The 22858-nt window shown below is 35.7% G+C and overlaps 1 protein-coding gene across 2 annotated transcripts; it reads left to right on the top strand.

Moving 5' to 3' along the window:
- Positions 1-41: 41 nt before the first annotated feature.
- Positions 42-16489, top strand: LOC124166831 (ubiquitin-conjugating enzyme E2 Q2). Of its 2 annotated transcripts, none has more exons than XM_046544527.1 (8): positions 42-515; positions 4625-4729; positions 4819-5097; positions 6622-6781; positions 9403-9557; positions 11592-11807; positions 12237-12303; positions 14679-16489. In XM_046544527.1, the coding sequence occupies exons 1-8, from the start codon at positions 354-356 to the stop codon at positions 14708-14710; spliced, it is 1176 nt and encodes a 391-aa protein (XP_046400483.1). In that variant the 5' UTR covers positions 42-353; the 3' UTR covers positions 14711-16489. The 2 variants fall into 2 exon arrangements, with proteins under 2 accessions (XP_046400483.1, XP_046400484.1); XM_046544528.1 differs by having other exon boundaries at positions 43-515; positions 9406-9557.
- Positions 16490-22858: the final 6369 nt, after the last annotated feature.

The following is a 22858-nucleotide window of genomic DNA, read 5'->3' as shown; positions in this document are numbered from 1 at the left end:
ATATGTTTCTTGATAACTTCTGAGAGCTCGTAGGAAGTGGTCCTAGTTTGATATTTGTTTACTGATTCGGGTCTCGTTCGCCAGTAATTTAGCCTTTTTAATGACATTTGTTAGTAATATCCGATTTCTTCGGTAGTTTCTGCGTATGCAATATAACGAGTGAAGGTCAATCAGGCCACCCCAGAACGAAGTGATGAACTGAAGACCCCGTACGACCGATACCGAAATTACCCGAACCCCCCGAACCATTTGCTGCCGCCATTTTCTTGGGAGTGAACATTGTATTGCACTTGTAGTTGTATGTGCTATTTGTTCTAGCGTATCAGGGCGTTCCTATGCCTAGCTAATTTCAAATGGCTTGTTTAAACACCCTTAAACAAGAAATTAAAACTTTAGAGGCCGTGTTTCCCAAGAACCATGACCGTTTTCAAATCGTTACGGCTAGTGTGGATGAACTTAATTGTAGGTTTATAGGTAAAAGTGGGAAGAAATACGAAATACACGCCAACATAACGGTAAGTTTGCTTTGAAATATTTATGGTTTTCCTAGTTACTGTTATTTATGCGTTGCTAAGGCTTAAAGGAATGTTATTTTGCTTTTTATTGATAAACAAGTGTTTCTCTTTGTTGATGTGACAGTTCGTCGCATTCTGCAAAATGCATGTCTTATGCTCATTGTTTCATCCAGCCGTATGCACAGTTTTTGTTAGTTTGTTGTGTAAACGGTATTCCATGTCTCCAGTAAATCTTCCCTGCCAATCATTTCGTTGCAATATCCGTTTCGTTTTCTGTGAAGGGAATTGTGACTGCATAATCCATAGCGAATATTTTGTCTAGAGTTTTGTGGGTGTGCTATTCCCTTGATGTGCCAAAATCTGTGAATCATAGGTGTAATGTCTTTTGTAATGTAACGATTTTTTGTTGGTGTATTTACGCTTGCGATTAAATATCAGTATCTGATCAATGTAATGAATTACAATGTTAAATGACATTTTTACGTTGCATGTCCCACCCTAATTGATTCAATCGGGCACTCAGAATATTTCTGTTGCTTTTGTTGACATGGCTATTAAATGTCCTGTCGCTCAAACAGCTGTAGTCTTTCCCAACACGCGTAGCGGAGGCTTGGTAGCTTTCAATCGTTGCTTTTTTATGTTGTGATAGCTGATTAAAATATTTCGCCAATTCTTTGGATTTATTTGTTGTTGTTGTTGATCTTAATTCCTGTGTATGATGATATCTGTATTGCGGGTATTGCTTCGATCGTTAATCTCTTTGATCTTTCGTTAGTGACAGCTGTTGTAGTGATCGACTTATCTATTATAATTTGCATCGTGTATATCTGCCTCCAAATTTTTAAAAGGATAGTATTGTAATCGATTTGTAAAAATATGGAGAATGAACCTGGATATCTCCCTCACTCCTCCTTACCGTAATGGCGATGCTCGGGTGCTGTGTAAACTATTCTGCAGTGTGCCTGCGCGGGATCTCGTTTTTATAAGCGCAGAAATGAAAGGATGTTGTTTTTTGCTATTGATACCCATATTTCTGATTGCCTCTTGGGTAAACGTGTAGATTTGTAAACATAAGCGATAATCGATATCTCCGACCTAGATACCAGCTGTTTTATGTAGCATTTCGGCCCAATCAGGACTTACAGAAACACAATTATTTCAGTAATTATTTGTATCTAGCCCACTTTAAAGTGTCGTCATTATGACATTCCCTTTTTTTATGATTATATTAAGAAGTATCATTTTATACTCATCGAATTTGGACCCGTTCTGTCCTATAGATACCTGATTTGGATATCTTTTTACACTTATCATTGAAATGTAGTTTATTTTATGTGAAGTAGGAGCGCATTATTATTTTGCATATAGTATACTGGTGTCGCAGAATTTCCAGTCTATTCGTGCATCTAATATGCGCAATCGCTGGACAGTAGCGTTTTCTTTCATTTTTTTATACGTCCTATAGTTTTTCATACGGTCAGTTGTTATTCTTACTATGTCTGTATCTTTAGTAGCGATGTCCAGATTAGGCAGAGATTTTCAAAAATTTTGGCATTATAGCTGCCGCGGAGTAAGCCATGATGTGTTGGGGTAATCGTCGCTCTGAAGAACTTCATCTGCGTCTTATAATCTTCGTTAAGGCTCCTACTTACTGAATATTTTTAATATGATTTACTCGATGAAAAAATGTAATTTCTTTCAGAGGCGTATGAGAGCAGTGATCGCCTCGCAAAGAAAGTGCGCGTTAGACTTAAGTTAAATGAAGAATTGTAAGCTAAGAAGATAAGCAATTTACCACTTGAAATTTATTATCTCTTAGTACATGGTGCGTATTTTTATTGAAGTATACCTCGCAAATTTTTCTCTGTTGTGTATGCTTCGAAAAATAATGCAACGAGAAATGGGGATGTTTTACTGATGGTAAAGGAAGAAGGGCAAATGCTGAAGTTTGAATTAAGTCTATCTTGAAATAAGCTTACTTTTCTTGGTCGTAAGATGAGGAAGCAATGGATTGTCTCCAACAAAATCATTGCTCACAACGAATCAAAATTTATGTACAAACATAAGTAACACTAAAATGCTAATGAAATTGTCACATCTCACTTTAAACGGTCAAAGATTTAATCCTACACCAGATCATCATGTTTATAACTCTTCATTTGGTTCATTATCTTAAGCTTCACCAGAATTGACTAACCATTTTTTCATTATGATATTGGTAATTTAATATTCCAATATTAATTAGTATTCCAAGTAACCATTTTGATTGTGTCCTGCAAACAAAGGAATTCAGCCTACTCTTTCTGTCTGTGTTAGAAAGTTATTCCTTCTCTGTTCTGTTTCCTTGAATTATAAATATACTTGGACCAGGAGACGGCTTGGTTGAAAACCATCAGTTTCGACGGATTGGAACTAGCAATTGCATGTTAAGAGTTGGAAGAGACTGAGAGAATGGTGGAATTAGGGTGCCGCAACATCTTTGCAAGTTTTGAAAACCATATAATATATATTTTCAGCCATACAATAAATAATACATGCTGTTTTTATTGCTGTGAGAAGTGACAGTTGATGTAATGGCTAGCCTAATGAGCTTCTTTAGGGTCTATGATGTTATCAGTGAAAGGTGGTTAGCATGTTGTTTGGCATAGTTGGCATTTTGCCATTTTTACTTGGTTTTCTTAATCAGAGAGAGTAATTTACGTACTTTTGCAGATGGCATAATTTTTGTTGATCTGCTATAAGTATGTCAGGGCACAACTTGTGAAATAGTCATATGCGTATGAAATTTTCCATTATATGTTTAATCACTCTGTATTCAGAAAATATATAGAGAGCAATGGTGCGCGGATTTGGAGTTGGTCAAGTTAGAGGGCTACACTGCAAGATTGGCAACTAATAAAGTTAATATTGTTTTTTTTTACCCTAGTGATCACTTTTTGCCTCATCTTTAATCTGCAAAACAGATCATGTTAGAAAACATCGTATGCTTTTCAGTCAAATGGTGTGAATTTGTGACATTCACTTATCTTCATCTCTCTTCAAATGACTGAAGTTGCACTAAACTTACTTATCTCAAGCATACTGTTTTCCGTGTGACTCAACTTATCAAAGGACTTAATTACTTATGCTTGTTATTGAGCACCAATGAGCATAACAGTTTCGAAAAGAGACCCCGAGAACCAGGTTATATAATATAAAAACAATACATCAAACACTTGGCAGTGTCTTGGATTAGCTAGAGCTCTCTTTGGCTGCTCTTTCTTTAGAAAAATTGTATGTCGATCTTAGTGTATAACACCCACTTATTTCAGCTATGTCAAAAACCACCCTCTGCCATTTTTTTCATTTCTTCTAATTGTCCCCTCCTTTCACCTCAGTTTTCCTGATTTTGAACTTTTTTATCTATTGATTTCTTTTATGACCGTTGCCAGTTAGTTATCTTGGTCATCCTGACTTTGTGATTGTAGACTTTTTCACCAATTAGTTTAATAATACTTTTTAATTTTATTAAATCTGCAGTATTTTGGTATATGTATTTGGTTATACTCTCCATTTTGAGGTAATTCTGTGCTCAGGGCTCAATGCAGTTGGCACAATGGTGATATCATGGAGATACGTTTCAGTGTACATGCATATGGCTCATGGTATTTGGAGAGGTTACAGTGGTTGATTTCATTGTTATTTCTTATTCATTATTTGAGCTGATTACCACTTAGACAGTGATGAAATACAGTCCTCATTTTCTGGTAATTTTGTGCACATGGGCATATCTCACTTTATATTAAGAGCATTCATTCTGTTTTTATTTACTCATTTTTCAAAAGACTACTCAAAGTAGTGATTGAAATTCTCACTCTTGCCATGGGCATGTCATCATTTTAAAATTAGATGGGGGTTTCATTTACCTCCTTGTGAACATGCATGTGTGCATGAATTCATACAATTCGCAGCTTTACACAATGCATCTCGAAATATATGTTTGTATATGCACTAGGTAATGCATTCCTTGTGGTGGGATTTAACTATCTCAATTGTTCTATTTGGTACACTTTGATTTTCCTTTTCATTTCAATCAGATAGTTTGACTTGATCTGTGAATTTCTTTTTAGGAAACTTACCCATCAACTCCACCAGTTTGGTTTGCCGATTCCGAGGAAACCAGCATAACCAATGCGGTCCAAATTCTCAGTAATACTTCCGGGAGGGATAACCATGTAAGGAAATGACTGCTGGGATTGTATTTGCTTTCATTGGAAAGATACATGTTTGACAATTTATGTAAAATGTAATTTTTAATTTGTAGGTCATAAACCAAGTTCAAATTCTCCTGCGTGAGCTATGTCGACTTCACTCCTTACCTGAACCTCCTGACATTGAGAGGTTAACACTGTCCTCACTCCCACCGGGAAGTGGCTGGCAGTCTCCAGGGGCTGGGTTTGGGCATTGCGCTCCTGAGGCACAGGGCTCGGAGAAAATGGAAGATGATGGAGAGATGGAAGAGGATGAAGAGGAAGATGAAGAGGAGGTAGAAGAGGACTTGCATTTGGAGATGGAAGAGGCAGAAGCTCCTTCAAAGAGCAAGGTTTGCAAACATTTTTATGGGCATTCATGCTTCTTCCTTCATGAAAGAAATAATGATTGCATCTCATCATGTCTGGAAAGTCAAAGCTTTTGCCAATATCTTGCCAAGAGCTTTAGTTTTCCTTTCAAATTGATGGATTAGCACATTTTGTCACATCTGAGCAGTGCTCCTTGTGATGGAGCATAGTTAGAATGAACCCTCCCCCCCCATAGAGACTGGCCGAATCTTGGCTACTGCATAGTCATTTGCAGTGTTGCTGCAGAAGTGCCCCTCAGATGCCCTGGCAGCTTGGGTTGTGTGAACCCATATGTTGCTGACTACCTGGGGGACTAGCCAGAAATGCTGAGGGCAATATAATAAAATCTTGCACTTAGAGAAAAAACTTAATGAAGCTATTATTATATACATCTGTGTACAGGTTTTTACATATCATTTGAATTGAACTAGGTAGTAATGGTAAAAAATTCGAATTGGCTGAAAAGGAATTTAATTATGGCAGTGCCACAAAATTCAATAATGTTTGTATATTGATTGAGGCAATATGGCAGCCCGGTCCCCTAAGAGGGTTAAGCACTTGCAGTGCTTAATTGGGATTGATGCTTCAAGTGCCTTTGTGGTCAAAATTCATTGAATTGCGGGATTATACTTCTTTGAGGATAGCAATCTAGTTCCTCTTTGATTAATTTACTATGTTTTTGAGTTTGAGTGTCAATTCGGTTTTTTTTTTAAAACACACTTTCATGTAATAGTTAAAAATTACTTTAAGGCTGAAATTTTATCCTGCAATGAGAGTTTACCTTTGCACTTTTAAATATGGTGCTGAAAGGTTAATGTTGATGGAAAATTGTCCAATAACAAGGTCCAAATGTCATCTTTTTTCACCAGAAGAAGATCATAGTTTCTTGTAAGTTATTGGTAGCAAAAATCTCTTCTTTAGGGAATCTAACTATAATTATGTACCGTTATGAAAATTTGTCCTGAATTTTGATGCTGATATTTCTGAATCTTTATCACCAATGGAGGAAATTGTAAATTATAATTTTTCTTGAGGGCATTTCATTTCACTAGAGAAATTCTTATAGTCTCAATTAAATCCTTCATGTGTACTTAGAAAAGTGTTATGAAATAATCTTCAGTCAAAATACTATTTGTCAATGTGGTAATTATTTTAGCAGAATTTATCAAGATCTGATATTCTATAGCTTTTTTCCTGGCCTGTTGGGTGACTACAGTCACTCTCTAAAGTGCTATTTGGGTGTCAAATAAGAAATCAATGCACTTTGATTGATTATTAGAGAAAGTAAAGTTAAATGAAATATTTTAAACTGGAATCTGCATACTTACAGAGTTATATGGTGAAGTGTGATGATGATTAGTCCAGCACCAAGGTTAGATTTCTTTTGTTAATCACCACTTTTAAATAACCAAATATTGGTAGTGACCTTGAAGAGTTATCTTCAAAAACATTGACTTGTCGTTTCAAGGAAATGAAGTTATATCATATTTATTTATTAAATTTTACAGAGTGAAGAAATGGATACCGTGCATCAGGCAACACTGGAAAGGTTGAGGCAAAACCAAAGACAGGATTATCTGAAAGGATCTGTGTCAGGATCAGTACAAGCCACTGACAGACTTATGAAGGAACTGAGAGATATTTATCGATCTGAAAGCTTTAAGAAAGGTATTGTTACATATTTGTTTCAATTTTATATACATGTTTTTTAGACATGGATTGTATAGGGTGTAATACAGTGGAACTTGGTTAGTACGTTCCTCCTTAGTACGTTTTCCTCCTTAGTACGGCGATTTCCCTCGGTCCCGGTACCATCCGAACAAAATACAGGTAAAAGAATTTGGTTAGTACGTTTGAAAAAATTGCGCTTTCCTGGTTAGTACGCTCAATTGCTTGCCGTGACGCAACCCGCAATTCGTTCTCTAGTGTCTTCTTAAGGGTCGCAAACGTCTGAATTCATGATTTAATTTATTATTATTAGCCATTAACATTCTTCCATTCATTCCACATCTCTTTCTTCTACCGTAATTTATCCAAATGCATTTCTAAATTCTTGTGACGTGATGAAAAATAAAATGCGGCCATTTTTTGGGAATGTCTGACTATGAAAAACTACAGCCAATAAGAAGCCCCAATTTTCCCCACCCCGAGCTCCTCACCTTCTGTTGCCTTTGGAGCTTGGGAGTGCCCACTGCTGCGCACAAAGTTCATGAGTGGGCAATTGTTGCTATTGCACGAGTTATCATGATGAAGAAATGAGTCTTAACGGTATTAGACAATTCCCACATTATCTAAAACAGTACTGCTCCATAAACTCGACGTCGTGCGTATTTACTTGACTACTGTTGCGGGAGCAGACGATCCTCTGGATCTCCACGCGAAGCTTAGCTTAAAAATACTTGATCTCAGAACGAAAGCAGACGACATTAGACAAATTTTGAAAGTAAATTTCAACTGTTTAATATAAAATTTTCTTGTAATTACGTCGTAATCTAATAATCTTGCGTGTCATCAGTTGATATATCGATCGATTTTACAATCGAAATGGTATCATTCCAGAAGCGAATGTCTACGGCTGTTGCCGTAATTTGAAAGTCAATATAATTTTGCCCAATTTTTATGATGTTTAAAAAACCAGTTGACTTACTCCGGGTTGTTGTTATATTCTCCGAGTACGCTGTGAGAAAGAAAAATGACTTGTCTTCGCTTGTCTGAGCTTCACTCGTCCTCGTTCTGTAAATAGATATAGGATAAATCACGGGAGATAGACGCCGTAATCATGAAATCCTCTCCGGGATGTCCAAAAAAAATTGCGATTTTTATTCACATGGTATTGTTTTTCATGGTAGCGCTCATTTTCTTGATTTTAAATGTGAAAAGAGTTCAGGAAGGCGATCCTATGAGAACTACTGATAGTAATTGTAAATTTGACGACTTTTTCACTGATTGCAATAACCCCGACTGCTATTATTTACTTTCCTCGTTAGTACGTTTTCCTGGTTAGTACGTTCATTTTTCGTGGTCCCTTCAGAAACGCACTAACCAAGTTCCACTGTATATATTTTCCCTTCACATATTAAGGTCACATTTATAATTGTGGTAATGCACACAGGCAGTTCTTGATTACAATCATGACGACTAATTGTGTAGTTTATTCTTGAAAAAATTTGCGAAATTCAAAATGTACCAATTTTGGGCTATTGAATTATTTAAATTCTGGAGCTTGGAAATTTTGAAAATGTTACCATAACTATAATGTTCAAGCCAGATTTAAATTTTTTGAATGTACGGACTATGCTGAATGAGACTAAAAGCCAAATTCTATGGTATGTTAAAATAAGCCCTTAAGATCAATGTGCTCCATGGTTTGAACGAGACGACTAAATTCAATTTGATTAAGTATAGGGATTATGTATCTTATTATATTTCTTGTTTAGGGAGTTATGTTTTATTTATTTTTTTGTGAATTTTTGTAAATCTTGTTTTGAGATGCATTAATTTTTGTTTCTTGGCTTTACTGTGGTGTCAACTTGCTGCTGCGGCAGTGGACTAGGGGAAGGCTGTATCTACGAAAAAGTTTAATAATATTCATGAAGTTTCCACGTTTGAAATGCTTATTGCAAGGTCTACGATAATATTTGGTTTTGATCAATTCTTAGGGGTCCTATTTTTTTAAAGTGTTTTTCTGAGTAAAACTTTTGCTGCCTCCAAGTGCCCAATGGCTAAGCCATCTGTTGCTTCAGTCTGAAATGGATAGCAGCATGTTTCATTATGTTGTCAGTAACCCGGTGTAACTTAAATGTCAATTATTAATGTAATTACTGGGAAAATTATTCTGCAGTGGCTTCTGCAAATTCTGCATCTATTGCTATGCTAACTGCTTCGGCAAAATTTAGCTTTTTTCTTTGCACTTTCACTTCCGTTGCCACAGTGCTAAACATTGTTAAGTGGCAGTGTTCGGAAGAATGTATTATAATGGTTTGGACATGCATACACTGTACGATTTCTGCTTAAAATCTTAATAGGGTGGTTTCCTTTTTTTTATTGCCTAAATCGAATTATTTTTACTCCTGGAGTACGTATTTCACACGGGCCCTGGCTCGTATGCCTCTGCCTTCATTCTGTACTGTCACTCATTAAATCTTACTCTCTATTGCTATGAACATTTCTAGTGGAAAGTGGAAATATTTGTGCACCTTCGAATTTTGTGGACTAGTATTTGGTATTATTGTATGGGAAAATTTTAATTAACATATCTTTTATTTCTACAAACATTTTGTTACTCCAAGCAGGTATGTATAGCATCGAGCTGGTGAATGATAGCCTTTATGAATGGAATATTCGTCTCATGATGGTTGATCCAGACTCTCCTCTGCATGGTGACCTTGTTCTCCTGAAAGAAAAAGAGGGGAAAGATAGTATCCTCCTCAATATGCTCTTTAAGGTGAGTTGAAAACTATGCATCCCAGAGTTATGCTTTTATGCAGATATTTAGAAAACTGAGAAGTATCCTTTGGGTATCATTTGAATTTGTGCTACACAATGGCAGAAGCTTACACTCTTCTGAGGGAATAAGTTTAGTTTTGATTTACCCATGAAGCTCAGGTATGAAATTTTGAAATATATTTTAACGATCATTTGTGACATTGGGGTTTTTCAGTGTATATTTAATCTAATGGTGCCGCATTACCTTTAAATCCTTAAGAGTTTTCAGTGAGAGGGAAACCATATTCCCATTATACCTCTTCTCATAAGGGGAGACCTTTCTAAGCCTATTTTAATACTTATTTTTTATGTCATTTGGGATGCCAAACACTTCTTGGAATGTTTTTTGGCTTCATTGAATGGTAAGCAAGAGTATCCTCTCTCTGTGGAACATTGTCATCTTACATAGTAATGTATGCATTGTGGGATTCCATTTAACAACTTACTGACAGCCATTTGAATAGTGTTGGTCAAAGGATATTTATCTGCTGCAAATTTATGTCAAATGATAATGACAATCAAAGGTCTGCCGAATGAATCAGTGTCAATGACTCACGTTCATCGCATGTAAGGGAAAAAACTCACCATAAATTCACAGTGAAATAGTTGAGTGTAGAACTATCTGGCATGTATTCCTTGGTAGTTGACTACGACAGCAAATCCGGAGGCACAGACAAATTTTTGCATTGGTTACTGTTCTGGTGTAGATAAAAGCTGTTTATATTGCAATTTGCATTTTGGATTGCAGTCCTTCATGTGGAATTACCATAGCAAATTCTCCTGGTAACCTCTTTGTGAAAGGGTTAACATCCTCAGACTGAGTAATCTCCATTACGAAAAAGAAACGAGCAGCACCCAAGTCTTTCACACCCACATTACTTTTTAAGCCTTTCTTTATTGTTTCAATCCATTTGACATTTTGTGGAGCAATTGGAATGTCATCGACATAAATAGGCACGAAAATTACTCCATTTCCATTTCTTGCATAATAAGACGAGGGTCTGACTTACTACTTTCAAGCCCATGATTTTTAAGCAATTTATCTAGTCTGAAATACCGCTTTGACTTTACAGGGTTAACATAATAATTTTTCAAGGTCCTGCCTTGTTCCATTAAAATCCACCTAGAAATAGGTCAGTTTTGTTCAGTGTACTGAGTAAGGCTAGCTTCCTCTGACTCCATTGATGGCACAAAGGTGGGGTAAGCCTGTGAAATAGGACAATGCCTGCTGCTGTTAACATCATGTTGAATCACTATCAAATTTAATGCAAACTAAAAATAAGATTTTTTTGATAATAAGACCTTGGAACCCTAAATTTATTTCCAAGAGGCTTTTTAGCAGCACATTTGGCCATCATTTTGCCATAACAAAAAAAACACCAAGTTATCAAAATTCTAGGAAAACCTTCTGTTAAATAGATACCACGTAGTTAATGATTATAGATTTAAGTTGTCCTTCTGTGTCTTTATTTCTCTCACCTTTAATAATGCAATGATGATAGTGTTTCAAGTACATACTTAGCGACACCTCAGATATAATGACATAATGCATTTACACCACAAAGAAATTTATTAAAATGGAATTATTAATTTTAGCAACTGTCCGCAGTAACATTCTGAGTGGTCAGGTTTTTAATATAATTAATGTGATGCTTCTCTTATAATATCATCCACAAATTTCGTATTAAATTTAATTTGACTTCCCATTTCTTAGCTGTTTTCTGACCTTTGGGAAGAGCACATTAAATTAATGAAAATATTTTTGTTGAATGTTACACCTTTTAGTTACTTAAAATTGTATATTTTATTTATAAAAAGCTATTCCAATTGACTTTAAAACCTCAAAAAAGCCATAGAAAAGGCAGATCCTTAAACAGTGTTTTTTCTGCATTCAGTGTTTAAAACTTTGTCCACCCCTGATATAACTTGAATTATGATCCCACTGTGTATGTTCCATAATTAGTTTACTTATTTCCTTCTTTGTCTTTTGCAGGAAACTTATCCTTTTGAGCCACCTTTTGTCCGTGTAGTACATCCCATGATCTCTGGTGGTTACGTGTTGGTTGGTGGTGCTATCTGCATGGAACTGTTGACAAAACAAGGGTGGAGCTCTGCATATACAGTGGAGGCTGTTATCATGCAGATTGCTGCAACTTTAGTGAAAGGGAAAGCTAGAATTCAGTTTGGCACAGCCAAAGTATGTAACCAGGTAAGATGTCTGCACTCCTGTTGGCTTATTCAAATAACATTGCAGTCATTAGAGGGTAACTGAAATTGTTGGCGCCTGAGTGCAACAATTTTTTGAATAAGGGAGTTTTATTTTTGAAATTTTATAGCTAGAAATAAGTATTGCTGATAATTAATTTAATTTTTTATACTTGGTGTTATCAAAATATATTAAATCATTTCAATTCAACTGTCCCAGAAAAAGTTATCAATCAAACTACCATGAACTTTCAACTATTGTCTTGTTTGTCTATTTAAACGATTATCTAGTATTGAACTTGCTGTGAAATAATGAAAAGTGTTTAAGTGAAAGAAATTAAATTATGGGTCTATTTTAATGGAAAAAACATTGTCTTTTCTATAGTTAGTTCATATGTATTTTATTTTAATCCAATAATAACAATATTTTCAGGGCCAGTACAGTTTGGCAAGGGCACAGCAATCCTTCAAGTCCTTAGTGCAGATTCATGAAAAAAATGGTAAGTTTGCTCTGTGTTTACAGTTCTTTTCACTTATGATTTACTCTGCATAAATTTGACAAATCTAGCATTATTCAAATTGCCACACTTGAGATTCAAGTAAGATTATATTCAGCTTCGGGCTGGCAACAGTGGTGTACCACTGGTGGGATAATGAGTAGGAAATACAAACATTAGGTTTTCCGACCTTGCCTCCTGTACTACCTTAGACGTTTATGTTTTCATGGATGCACTGGTCCCCTCTTCCCTTTCATCCGACCCAAGCACCGCTACCTCCCCCCTTTTTTTCAAAGACAATATTAGTACGGAAGTCCCCAATCCTCTCTTTGCTCTTACACCCATTCCCTGCCTCTTTGGCCAAACTCCACCCCTTAACCCTCTCTTCAGACCATCGTTAATATGTAATTTTGTGTGTGACTGTTTATTCTCTGTCTTATGTGCATCTGTACCAGACGATGAGGTGGCATGTCAAAACCTAGGTTGTACATTAAATATTTATATGGAATTGCAAAGTTTTCTTTACTTTTCATCATGTTAAGTAGATTCCATAAAGTCATGCCTGATACAGCTAATTATACAGATATCTATGGTTTGCTCCCTGGGTTAGAATTCTGTCACTCAGAGCACCTAAGAAAAGGGCTTCATGGAGCTCTTTTATCTAAGCAGTGCAAGCTCCTCTAGCTCTGATCTGTATTCTGTAGTGCAGTTTGAAGTGCCTTCTGGTATCCCGGATATCTCCAAGAGGAGTTTCATGTTATGCCAGCTCAAACCTCACGTTAGGCCTTTCTCCTGAAGATTTGATAGTGGATAGTATTTTGTTCAAGTAGCAGAAAATTTCAGCAGACTCTCCTTTGAACTTGAGTAATCGGTAGTCTTAGAAAATTTTTATTAAGTCTTTATTTTTAATCTATCCTTAATATGTTTTAAGTTGAACTCTTTGAGTCACAATCAATACATTTGGAAATGTTATGGATGTAAAATTATCAAAAAGCTTTCTTCTGGATGATAATGTAGACTTGAGGTTTTCTTTAGCATGAGTCAAAATACTGAGAATCAGAAGAATATGGATGGCTAAATTCTAACAACAGATATATCAAAAACAGCAAATTTTCAGGAGAGCAAAAGAAACTATTTATATTTTTAATTGTACTCTGAAATTAAAAACCAAAAATTCATTAAACTGAAAAAGAAGCATACATTTGCAAACAAAGTTGTTTTTTGCTTGAATTTTATTTTTTTAATGTCATTACACTTTGTTTGAGGTACCTTTCTCAAACCGGCCAAATTTTGAGATACGTGTTGTTAGAACTTAGCCATTGATATGTTATTTAGGACTTATATTGAAAAGAGAAGATTTTTGTTGCGAGTGAATGCATGGCATGTGAATAAAATTGGGTTTCTCTTTGGTTGATCATCAATTCGGCTCATCAATTAACCCTCTCTTTAGCTGTCATTGTACTCAAATGCCTGCAAGCATGAATGTATGCTCCTACATCAATGGTGGTGCATTAATGGACTCAGAGATCTCATAATTCCATTCAGACAATCACAATCACGTACTCATCCGTTTGTACTTATTAGAGAATCTAGTTTTCATATGCCCCAAAGCATTCATTCATACTTTCGACTAGCTGAACACCGCATTCATTTTCTCCTAAACATAAAAATCTAAAACCAATGATTCATTAATAGAATGACTAATGAATAAATAAGATTTGCTAGAGGATCTCACTCTCAACAATCAGAAAATTAGCTAAATTGGAGTAGTCCCTGTGTCTATCATGTTCCACCATCATCACATCTTTTGAATTGTTGTATAGTTGCTGTTCCCATAGTAGCTAAATTAGTACAAAGGTATTTTTCAGTATGAATAAATACTAATATACCCAAGTAGCACAAAATATTCTAGAAACAAACTCTAAAGCATTTGAAAGGTTGTAGTGTTTTCACTCATGTTTTCACAGTTGAGATGATACACTTTCTTGCACTTTGCCGTTTTCCTTCTAGCGAAGGTTGCAAGTGTACACTTTTCAATCTATGAAATCTTTGGAATTATATATTTCTTCAGTAAATTGTAGAGTACACTCATGCAATAAATGTTAACACCGTTGAGCACCGATTGCTAGCATGAACAAACTCTCTATAACAATACGAATTTTATTGGTCGGTTACATCCTGTCATAACGGAAGATGCTACCGTTAACCTCTGCTATATATCATCATAATCAACCTTTGATTTGAAGTACTTTTTTATGTTGTTGAAAATTTTTTTTTTTTTTTTTAATGGAAAGAATTTCTTATTAACTTAATCTCTGCATCTGTTACCCATGCTCTAAATTGAGGATGCTTCTGAACTCTACTCAATTGTTTTTCAGGCTGGTTCACCCCTCCCAAAGAGGATGGTTAAGTGTCAATTTTACAATTCTCCTGGTTAAGTTCTTCCACCAGTTGGCGGGGAATCCTTCATCGTGTATAAAGTATCAAAAATCACAGCATCATTTACTAATGTACATCTGACATTTTTAAGTAGTATCCTCAAAACAGTAAAGTATGCTGTTATTTATTCCTCCCGAGTGAGTAGAGTAGGTTATGTTTTGATTTTTACCAACAGTGATATGAGTTGAACTCCAAAAGTGATGTGTCTACAGATTGACTGTGCCGTTTTATGAATGTACATACTTTTCCTGCTCTTCTTATCTTTTCTTTAAAACTACCTTCTTTAACTGAGGCACATATGGAGTGAGTGAAAGAAGAAATGAACAATTTGGTGGTCAGTGACAAATTTTAGCCAGTGATTAACATCTGTGGTGTATTATACCTTTTATTAATATAAACAGGCTTGATATAACTCAGTATGAGGTAATGCTTGTGAGTTATAGGTCTTGCACCATTTTAATTGATTCGATAACGATGGAATATGATATAAGGGTTTGCAGCAAAGTGATCAGGTTTGTCGTTAATGGTTACCTTAGTGATTTCCAGTTCACAGACAATTATGTAGCGGTAACTATGCTGAAGAAGGAGACCACCGCATCTAAAATGGTGCCAGACTGTGAGATTGCAATTCTTTAATGGAAAGCTTAGATTGATTCCATCTACACATTCCATGCCACCTTCCTGTATGAACTTAAAGTGACAGCTGATGTGGCTGCATTAGAAAGATGCAACAGGAGTGAAAACAGAGTGTAATTATTTTTAGGCCTATGTACTTTATAGGCCTTACTGTCTTAGCTAATACTGCATCATATATGGCTCATCTTTTCTGAATTAGTATAACCTGTACTGCTCTTGGCACTATAACTTTAAGGAATTGTGAAAGATGTGTTAATTTGTTAAACATTATTCTCTAAACAGCCCTGTTGTGTAAGCTTGTTATTCTATTCTCATTGACTTCAGTAGTTTGGATTTCAATTCCTTGGCCTTTCTCATGAAAAATATAAAACTATCAGGAAAGATATAACCGATGCTGAGCTCATTATTATTTTATTTTGGTGTAGTGGAAGTTGCAAGTATTTTTTTAACTGTGTCAGTCTTTGTTCAAGCATTCTTATTCATCAAATGGCAATTTGGTCTTTGAGAGATGTCATTATTAAGGCAGCTTTAGATTTTCACTGAGCAACTAGATGGCCTTGCTGTATATGTTAGTTTTTATTTTTCCATTTGTCTCATTCCAGCGCTCAAGTTGTTTTGTTACATTGACTTCACATTTTATTATAATTTTAAGTTCCTAATGAAAACTTGACGATGTGCAATGTTACATGGATGATTTAAAAAATTTTCAGGTACCTATATAACGTTGCCATATGAAATTATTTAGTGAACACCAAGATTTTTGGTCTAAAAACAGAAAAAAATATTCATGTCTTGTTTAGTTGTAAGTTGTGTCACTTTAGCCTGTAACTTGTATTCCAATACTGTAAAGAAATGAGCTGCTTGAGTGATGTTTGATCCTAGGAATAAATTAACAATCAAACTGAGTATCATTTAATTTCTGGTCATCATTTGTTGAGCAAATCCAAAGGGTGTAAATACGGTACTGAAAATCATCTAATCAGTAGATGTTGTAAAGTTGTCTCTCTCTCTCTCTTTAAATGCATCTTAAGCACATTGTTTGTAATGTAGGATAATCTCCTTAGTTGGAAGGTGCATATTTTAGGTTTTCAATAAAGTATTCTGATTGATTAAATATGTAATTATTATTAATTTGGAAATTAAACCAGTACACAACTCAAAATTTGAAGCCAATTCAATCCTAATTGTCAACTATGCTTATTATTTTTTTGAAAATAAGTTGCGTCTCATTCTTACCTCTCATTGTCTAATCATTTGGTTGCATTATTATCACGTTTCATAGTACATATTGTCTTTTGTTTAAAGACACATTTTAAAATGTGTAATATGTGCACAGTGTATTTATAGGTATTGAACTACAGGTGCCGATGTTGGCTCATTTTTTACTCCTGAATATTTATTAAACTACTGTTCGCTGGCTAGCTTTTGTGCAAGTAACCCTTCACAGTTGATCAATAAGTTACAACATGAACTGGTATGAGAAACATGCATTTTGCTTGATCATGATGTAGATATACATTGATACTAAAATTAGGATAAAATGTGTGCTGTAAGTATGAAGAAAAGAATAGCTTAAGTGAAATATGATGGGTGATAATTGAAAGACACATGTTACAAAAATGTATCATAATGAATGTTTGCATTGGCTGCTATCGATTGCACAGTGCCAATGAATTTTAATAAAAAAAGAAAACGAAGTCATTATTTTTAGTTTATTTATGAATAAGCTCTAGCGACTACATCATTGGACATGACAAATATAACTACCCTTCTACTGAAATAAGATGTGGTGATTAGGGTTCTACCACCTTTTCATACCTGCTGGCTGCATGTTTAAATTGACATGGCAATTTCGGGCCCATAAACTTTTTTGTTTTTTGAGTTAATGTGATGAATACACTAAATTAAAAAATAATTCTCTTCCAAAGGATACTCATAATGAAAAATGTTGACATTATGAAATAAATATTCATAATCTTAGAGACAGGGATTTCATGCCTTTAAACTTGTCAGTAGATGGCTGAAAGTGAATTTTTGTTGGCACTCAGAAATAGAGGCTTGTCCTACCATTGAAATTAATCCCCATTGACGTTTTACAGAGAAAATTTTGCATCTACTTAGCTTAATGGTTTAATTATTGAGGTTGACACAGCCAATTTATGTGCAGCAATCCTGCTTCTCGTTGAAAAAATGTAAAGTAATTGTCTTCGAGACCAAGTTGAAATTTTAGCATTTTTTATTTTGTTTTTTCTTTTTAGGTAAAAAATTGTAAAAATCTTAATACAACAAGTTATAAGTATTTTACAGTTACAGGTGTAGCTTTATGAGATTTCTTCATGATGATCATTCATAAAACCTCAGTAATGTAACCCCTCTTGACTTCAAACTTTTTTGATAATGCTGCGCTCCAGGTCAACTCATGTCATCTTTTAAGTCAATTTGATATCAAATGTCATTACAGTTTTCATTGCACCTTAATTCCTTATTTGCCTTTATATCTTATAGTGGTTAAGGAGATGTTTTAAATTATATTTAATTTTAGCCATATTTTTATTTAAGACTCTGCAAATATTATGACATCTGATCATCAAATTGCTTTTTATATTGAAACTAATATTTCATCTAAAATCAAAATTTTTATAAAATGGTGCCGTGGTAATTAATTTTTAGTCATGCTTTTGGAAAAAATCTGTATTTCTGATGCCAAATTTAGATAATTTAGTTGCATGATGTGGTTTTCTAGTGCCCAGCTACCATATTTCTCCGAATATAGTCCCCCTCTGAATATTCGAGAATCCAGACAAGCAATACGCCAACTATTGGCCGAATTTGGAAGTAGAGCTCCGAGGATACCTAAGGAAACCACGTTGACAGATCATTGGTATTTCTGGGAATTTACTTTTTTCTAATTATAATTTTGGTATTAAGCCATCATAACGTCGCAAGTAATATGTTTTAAGCATTCATATTAATGTAAAATGCCTTTTCAGTTGCCATTTTTTGCTACAATCCATCATTTACTGGGACGGTGGTTTGTTTGTTTAATGCACTTGGGGTAACCGACATATTGCAATTTTTCTTTTCTAGCCAGCTGAGAATAACGTTATTTTTATCGCAGTCACTCATTTATGGTTATTAGGAACCCTTGAGTAATGTCCGTGAGATAGTAGAGGATATTTCAACTGAAATTTATTAATTCCTTAATCTTAACTGCTTTTGTCGTTGCCCGTGGGAATCGAAATACCTCCTCAAAGCCAAGAAAATCTTCTTAGATATTTTCTCCCTTAATTAACGCAGTGGCTCAACGACTCATCCTATTGCACCTATGATATCATCACAACCATAGAGTCATTAAAGGACTATATACTCTAAGATCACAACAATATCCTCTATGCATCAGCCATATTGGCAAATTACGACACTGCTTTCAGCGCCGCCATCGGTGATTTGAGTCTCGAATAGTCCCCCCCCCCCCCCCCCCCGTAATTTTGAGGCTTCAGTTTCGGGAAAAGTTAAAAAATGAGCATGCCTTGGGATGAGCTATGCACATAAATATGCTTCCTTGGACCATTGTATGTCTGTTAGCATAAACAATCTTATCCTCTTAAACACCTGATGTGACATGTGGTCAAGGCAAATGATTTTTCTTCTTTTTCACCAATTTTTTACCACACCAAATTTATCAGCCAGTTGTCATAAGGCACTTTCTTTTTGATGCATTAGGCAAATGGTGTGATGAATATGGCGTGAATATTAACCACAAGAAGACCAAATTTAAGAGGTTTTGTGAAGCATCAAGAGCAAGGAATAGTATATTCACGGAAAAGTAAATGGGTACAACTTAGCGCAGGGAGTGCAGTTTAGGGCAGTGAACCTAACAGTTGGGATATAAGGATGAGGATCGCATTTGAAAAGGTGTTTATTCGCAGAAAAGAGCAAAGGAGAATCGTGGTGTGAGGGTGTTAAAGGCTAGTGAAGAGTCTGGTCTGGAGTGCAGCACACAATTCGGAAGTGGACACACAAGATGAGATAAGACTAAAAGGTGCATTCAGAAGTTGAATATGGAGAAGAATGAAGAAAGTAAAACGTACAGAAAGAACAAGAAAATGCATGGCAGGAAAGGAGAGTAAACTTCTTGGGAAGATAGGTAGGAGGGAGTGTATGGTGAGGATGTAGCAAGTGGGTGGTGGAATGCTGTGTTAGATGGAAGAATTTTAGCTAAGGGTGGAAGGGGAAGAAAGGGAATAGGATTTATAGCTATCATTGGTCTAATTGTGAATTAGAGGGGGAAGTTCACTTTGAGAGGGGGGGCAGGCCAGGATTATTCTTAAAATACTCCATGTGATCCCACATGTACTGGTAATACCTTTTTAAAAAAAATATACATATTCTTCTACAACAAGGTCCTGATCATCACTACTGCTTCATGAGATGACTTCCTCCACCCAAATCCAATTTCTTTGGAAAACCACCTGCTAAACTTCAATAAATTTGTAAAAAGACTGCTAATAGGAAATATTTTCCATATCTACCTATTTCCTTTCCCACTTATCTTGAGGGTCTCTTTTTCCATCTTAGAATCACGAACGCTAGATTATCCCCATGCACAAACCTTTCTCCTCCTGACGTAATGAGAGCTTGGCAATGTCAAGCTAGCCTTCTCTTGAAGGAAACTTCCTCAAAAATGAGAATTTTCCTCTAGCATCAAAATTTAACAGCTTAAATGTATGCTGAAAAGCATCCACCCCCACAAATTTGTGGCCCACCTCTGCATATCCCAAGATATTTGAAATGCTCTATATTGGCTGGTAGAGGGAGATTTATCAAAATGGTTTGTAGTGGATATATAAATTATTTCGTAGCCACGAGGAAAGGTCTTTACACAAGATTATACTCATGAGAAGAGTTTAAAGCTTAGGAAAAGGTCATGGGACTCATTTCCATTGGTAGGCTTTGGGGAGTTTTTGAGGGAATGTTTGAGTAGATTTGGAAAAGAAACTGGGTAGCTTCCATATCAGAGTTAACTGTGAAGAATGTGAAAAAATTTGGAGTACCAGGGTTATTGTTAATATGGTGGCCAGTGGTGTAGCCCCGGGTGGGGGATCCGGACTCCCACCATAATATAAACACGCAATTCTTTTCCATCATGAGAGAAAATGAAATATTAAAAAATCATGTATTTACAAAACATTTCCTTAACAAATGAATTTTTTTCAATTATTTAGAATTAGTTTAAAACCCATTAATTAGTATCCTATTTTTCAAAAATTTTCCCCCCTGGTTTTGGTCACTTTCTTTCTGGTGGGGTCCAAACAAAGTACGCCACTGATGGTGGCCATGAATTTTAGGATTAACTACTACTGTATGATGTGTAGTGGGCTCTTCAAGGTCAGTGGAGAGAAATTTGTAGAGGCCCACCTCTACTTGTCTTACTGAAGCCTGTCTTGCTTAAATCTGAATCACACAATCATTTTTTCCATCCCTTCCCAGGGACAACTACAGCGATCGCTCCCATGAAAGCGTAAAACAATGACCACTTCACGCAATCATTTACCGAGATGGCTCGTAGGATGGATATCCTGTCCCTTTTTCCATCTCTGTCACCATGCTTCATCCAATCAGAACACAAGATCACTAACAGCGATTGTAACACCACTTATGGCTTTTAATTGAATTACAGTTGTAAATATGGTCAGTTACAGAAAGGGCGATGGAAAAGGGGAGGGTGGGAATAACTGTGTGATTCAGAAAATGATGGGTCGAGATATCACTCTTTTGGTCCCTGAAAACATGGAGCTATATTCTGCATGATTATTATCATTCTAAAAATGACCGTATGATTCAGGCTATACCAGTGGCGGCTTGCCCATAAGGACTCTCAGATGCCGCCCCTCCCAAAGATTTGAAAAAGGAAAAAAAATAAATAACCAATAATTTATAATTATACATTAATTAATCAGTGTTTTTTCAATCGCATATATCGAAAGTGTAGGAAAAACACGAATAAAATAGCGTGAGAAGTTCGTATTTGTAGCCGTGGGGTGCTGGCCAGAACGTCCCAATCCATCACCATGCAGTTATGTGGAGAGTGGTAGTGGTGGGGGTTACTGGTTCTATGACGCGTCTAAGCTTGTGCCTTATGGAAGTCTTGGGATGCCGTCTGAGCAGGCGCAGAGCCACGAATCTAGTGAGTTGACATCATCGTGCATCCCGGCGGCTGTATGATCTTGGTGTTGCAGTGTTGCAGAATACCTCGTTTTGGGGACCAGTTGACTTATTATGCGTAAATTCTTTTAATGTAAACAGGCCTAGTTGTAGTTGAATTAATCAAGTTAGTGTTTGATTGTTTTCTGTATTAGTGAGTCATAATTGTCTCCCGATTGCCTTAAAAACTCACTAAAATACACGCAATATTAAAAAATTTTGACCCCCCTGGTGGAGTGTGCCCCTCTCAGCATTCGACTCACGAGCCGTCACCGGGCTATACTGTAACAGAATGGGGGGCACCAAGGGTGGGCCCTGGCCCACTCAAAAGTTTTTTTTTTGGTCTATCCAAAAAAGACAGGCAAATTTCAGAATTGAAGTCCAAAGTTAAACTTGACTTTATAAAGTTAAAATAAGTTTTACGTATGTATTCACATGGAAAACCACTCTGTTGATTTTGTATTGTTTATATTAATTAATATTTAATTTAGTTTTTTGCTTTCTTCTCAGCAGTATCAATTTTGCTGTTTTTCAAGTGAATATAAAATGAATGCAGTCTCAAAAATGCGTTAAGGCCTGAAGCGTAATTTGTTGCATGACATATCAGGAAAGGAGTGCCATTCGTGTAAGTTCATTAAATGTTTTAAACTATTTTTTTTCTTTGTATTAATTCTCGTTAACTTGAGGTTAGGCCCACCCATTTTATAGTCTGACCCAACCATGTGACAAATGCTAGAACCGCCTCTGTCGGCCAGTAATTGTTAAGATCAAATTTTCACTAGGAAAGCTGTTGAAAGACGTGATATTAAATTTCGCCCATGAACATGAGTCACGACTAGAGAATTAAATTTTAAGGCAAATTTTTTATCTCATCAGGACACAGGATACAATTGAGGAAATAAGTAAACAAACGAACAATACATGAGAGTCCAGTCCCCATTCTTCCAAAACAGTCCTTAATTAACAGGACCTTCAGGTTTTGCACGTGATACATTAATCTCACAATAATCACCTGGAGAGTATACGTATGGCTTCATAAAATAAATTGCCTTGTAACTACATACGACACTAACCTTGTTCGAGTTACATGGAAGTTACAGGCAAAAATATGAAATTGCACAGTTACCATCTCAACACCAACAAGGAAAAGAATTCCAATTTAATAACCTAGTCAAAATTGATAAATAATTTACAATGCATACCTTCACTGCTCAATATCTGCCCATGGTTCACATACTGAGCCCAAATAATTTCAGAAATGAAATGAGAAATTTCCAAA

Source organism: Ischnura elegans, chromosome 10, assembly GCF_921293095.1.
Source record: "Ischnura elegans chromosome 10, ioIscEleg1.1, whole genome shotgun sequence".
Taxonomy (NCBI): Eukaryota; Metazoa; Arthropoda; class Insecta; order Odonata; family Coenagrionidae; genus Ischnura; species Ischnura elegans.
The sequence above is the reverse complement of the archived record's forward strand: the minus strand, read 5'-3'. Positions and strand labels throughout refer to the sequence as shown.

What these genes read in the sequence shown, in the direction of transcription:
- LOC124166831 (XM_046544527.1), top strand. Translation starts at nt 354, where the DNA reads ATGGCTTGTTTAAACACCCTTAAACAAGAAATTAAAACTTTAGAGGCC. An exon ending in AAATACACGCCAACATAACG is followed by an intron (nt 516 to 4,624) that starts GTAAGTTTGCTT and finishes ATTTCTTTTTAG; the next exon opens with GAAACTTACCCATCAACTCC. An exon ending in CAGCCAAAGTATGTAACCAG is followed by an intron (nt 11,808 to 12,236) that starts GTAAGATGTCTG and finishes CAATATTTTCAG; the next exon opens with GGCCAGTACAGTTTGGCAAG.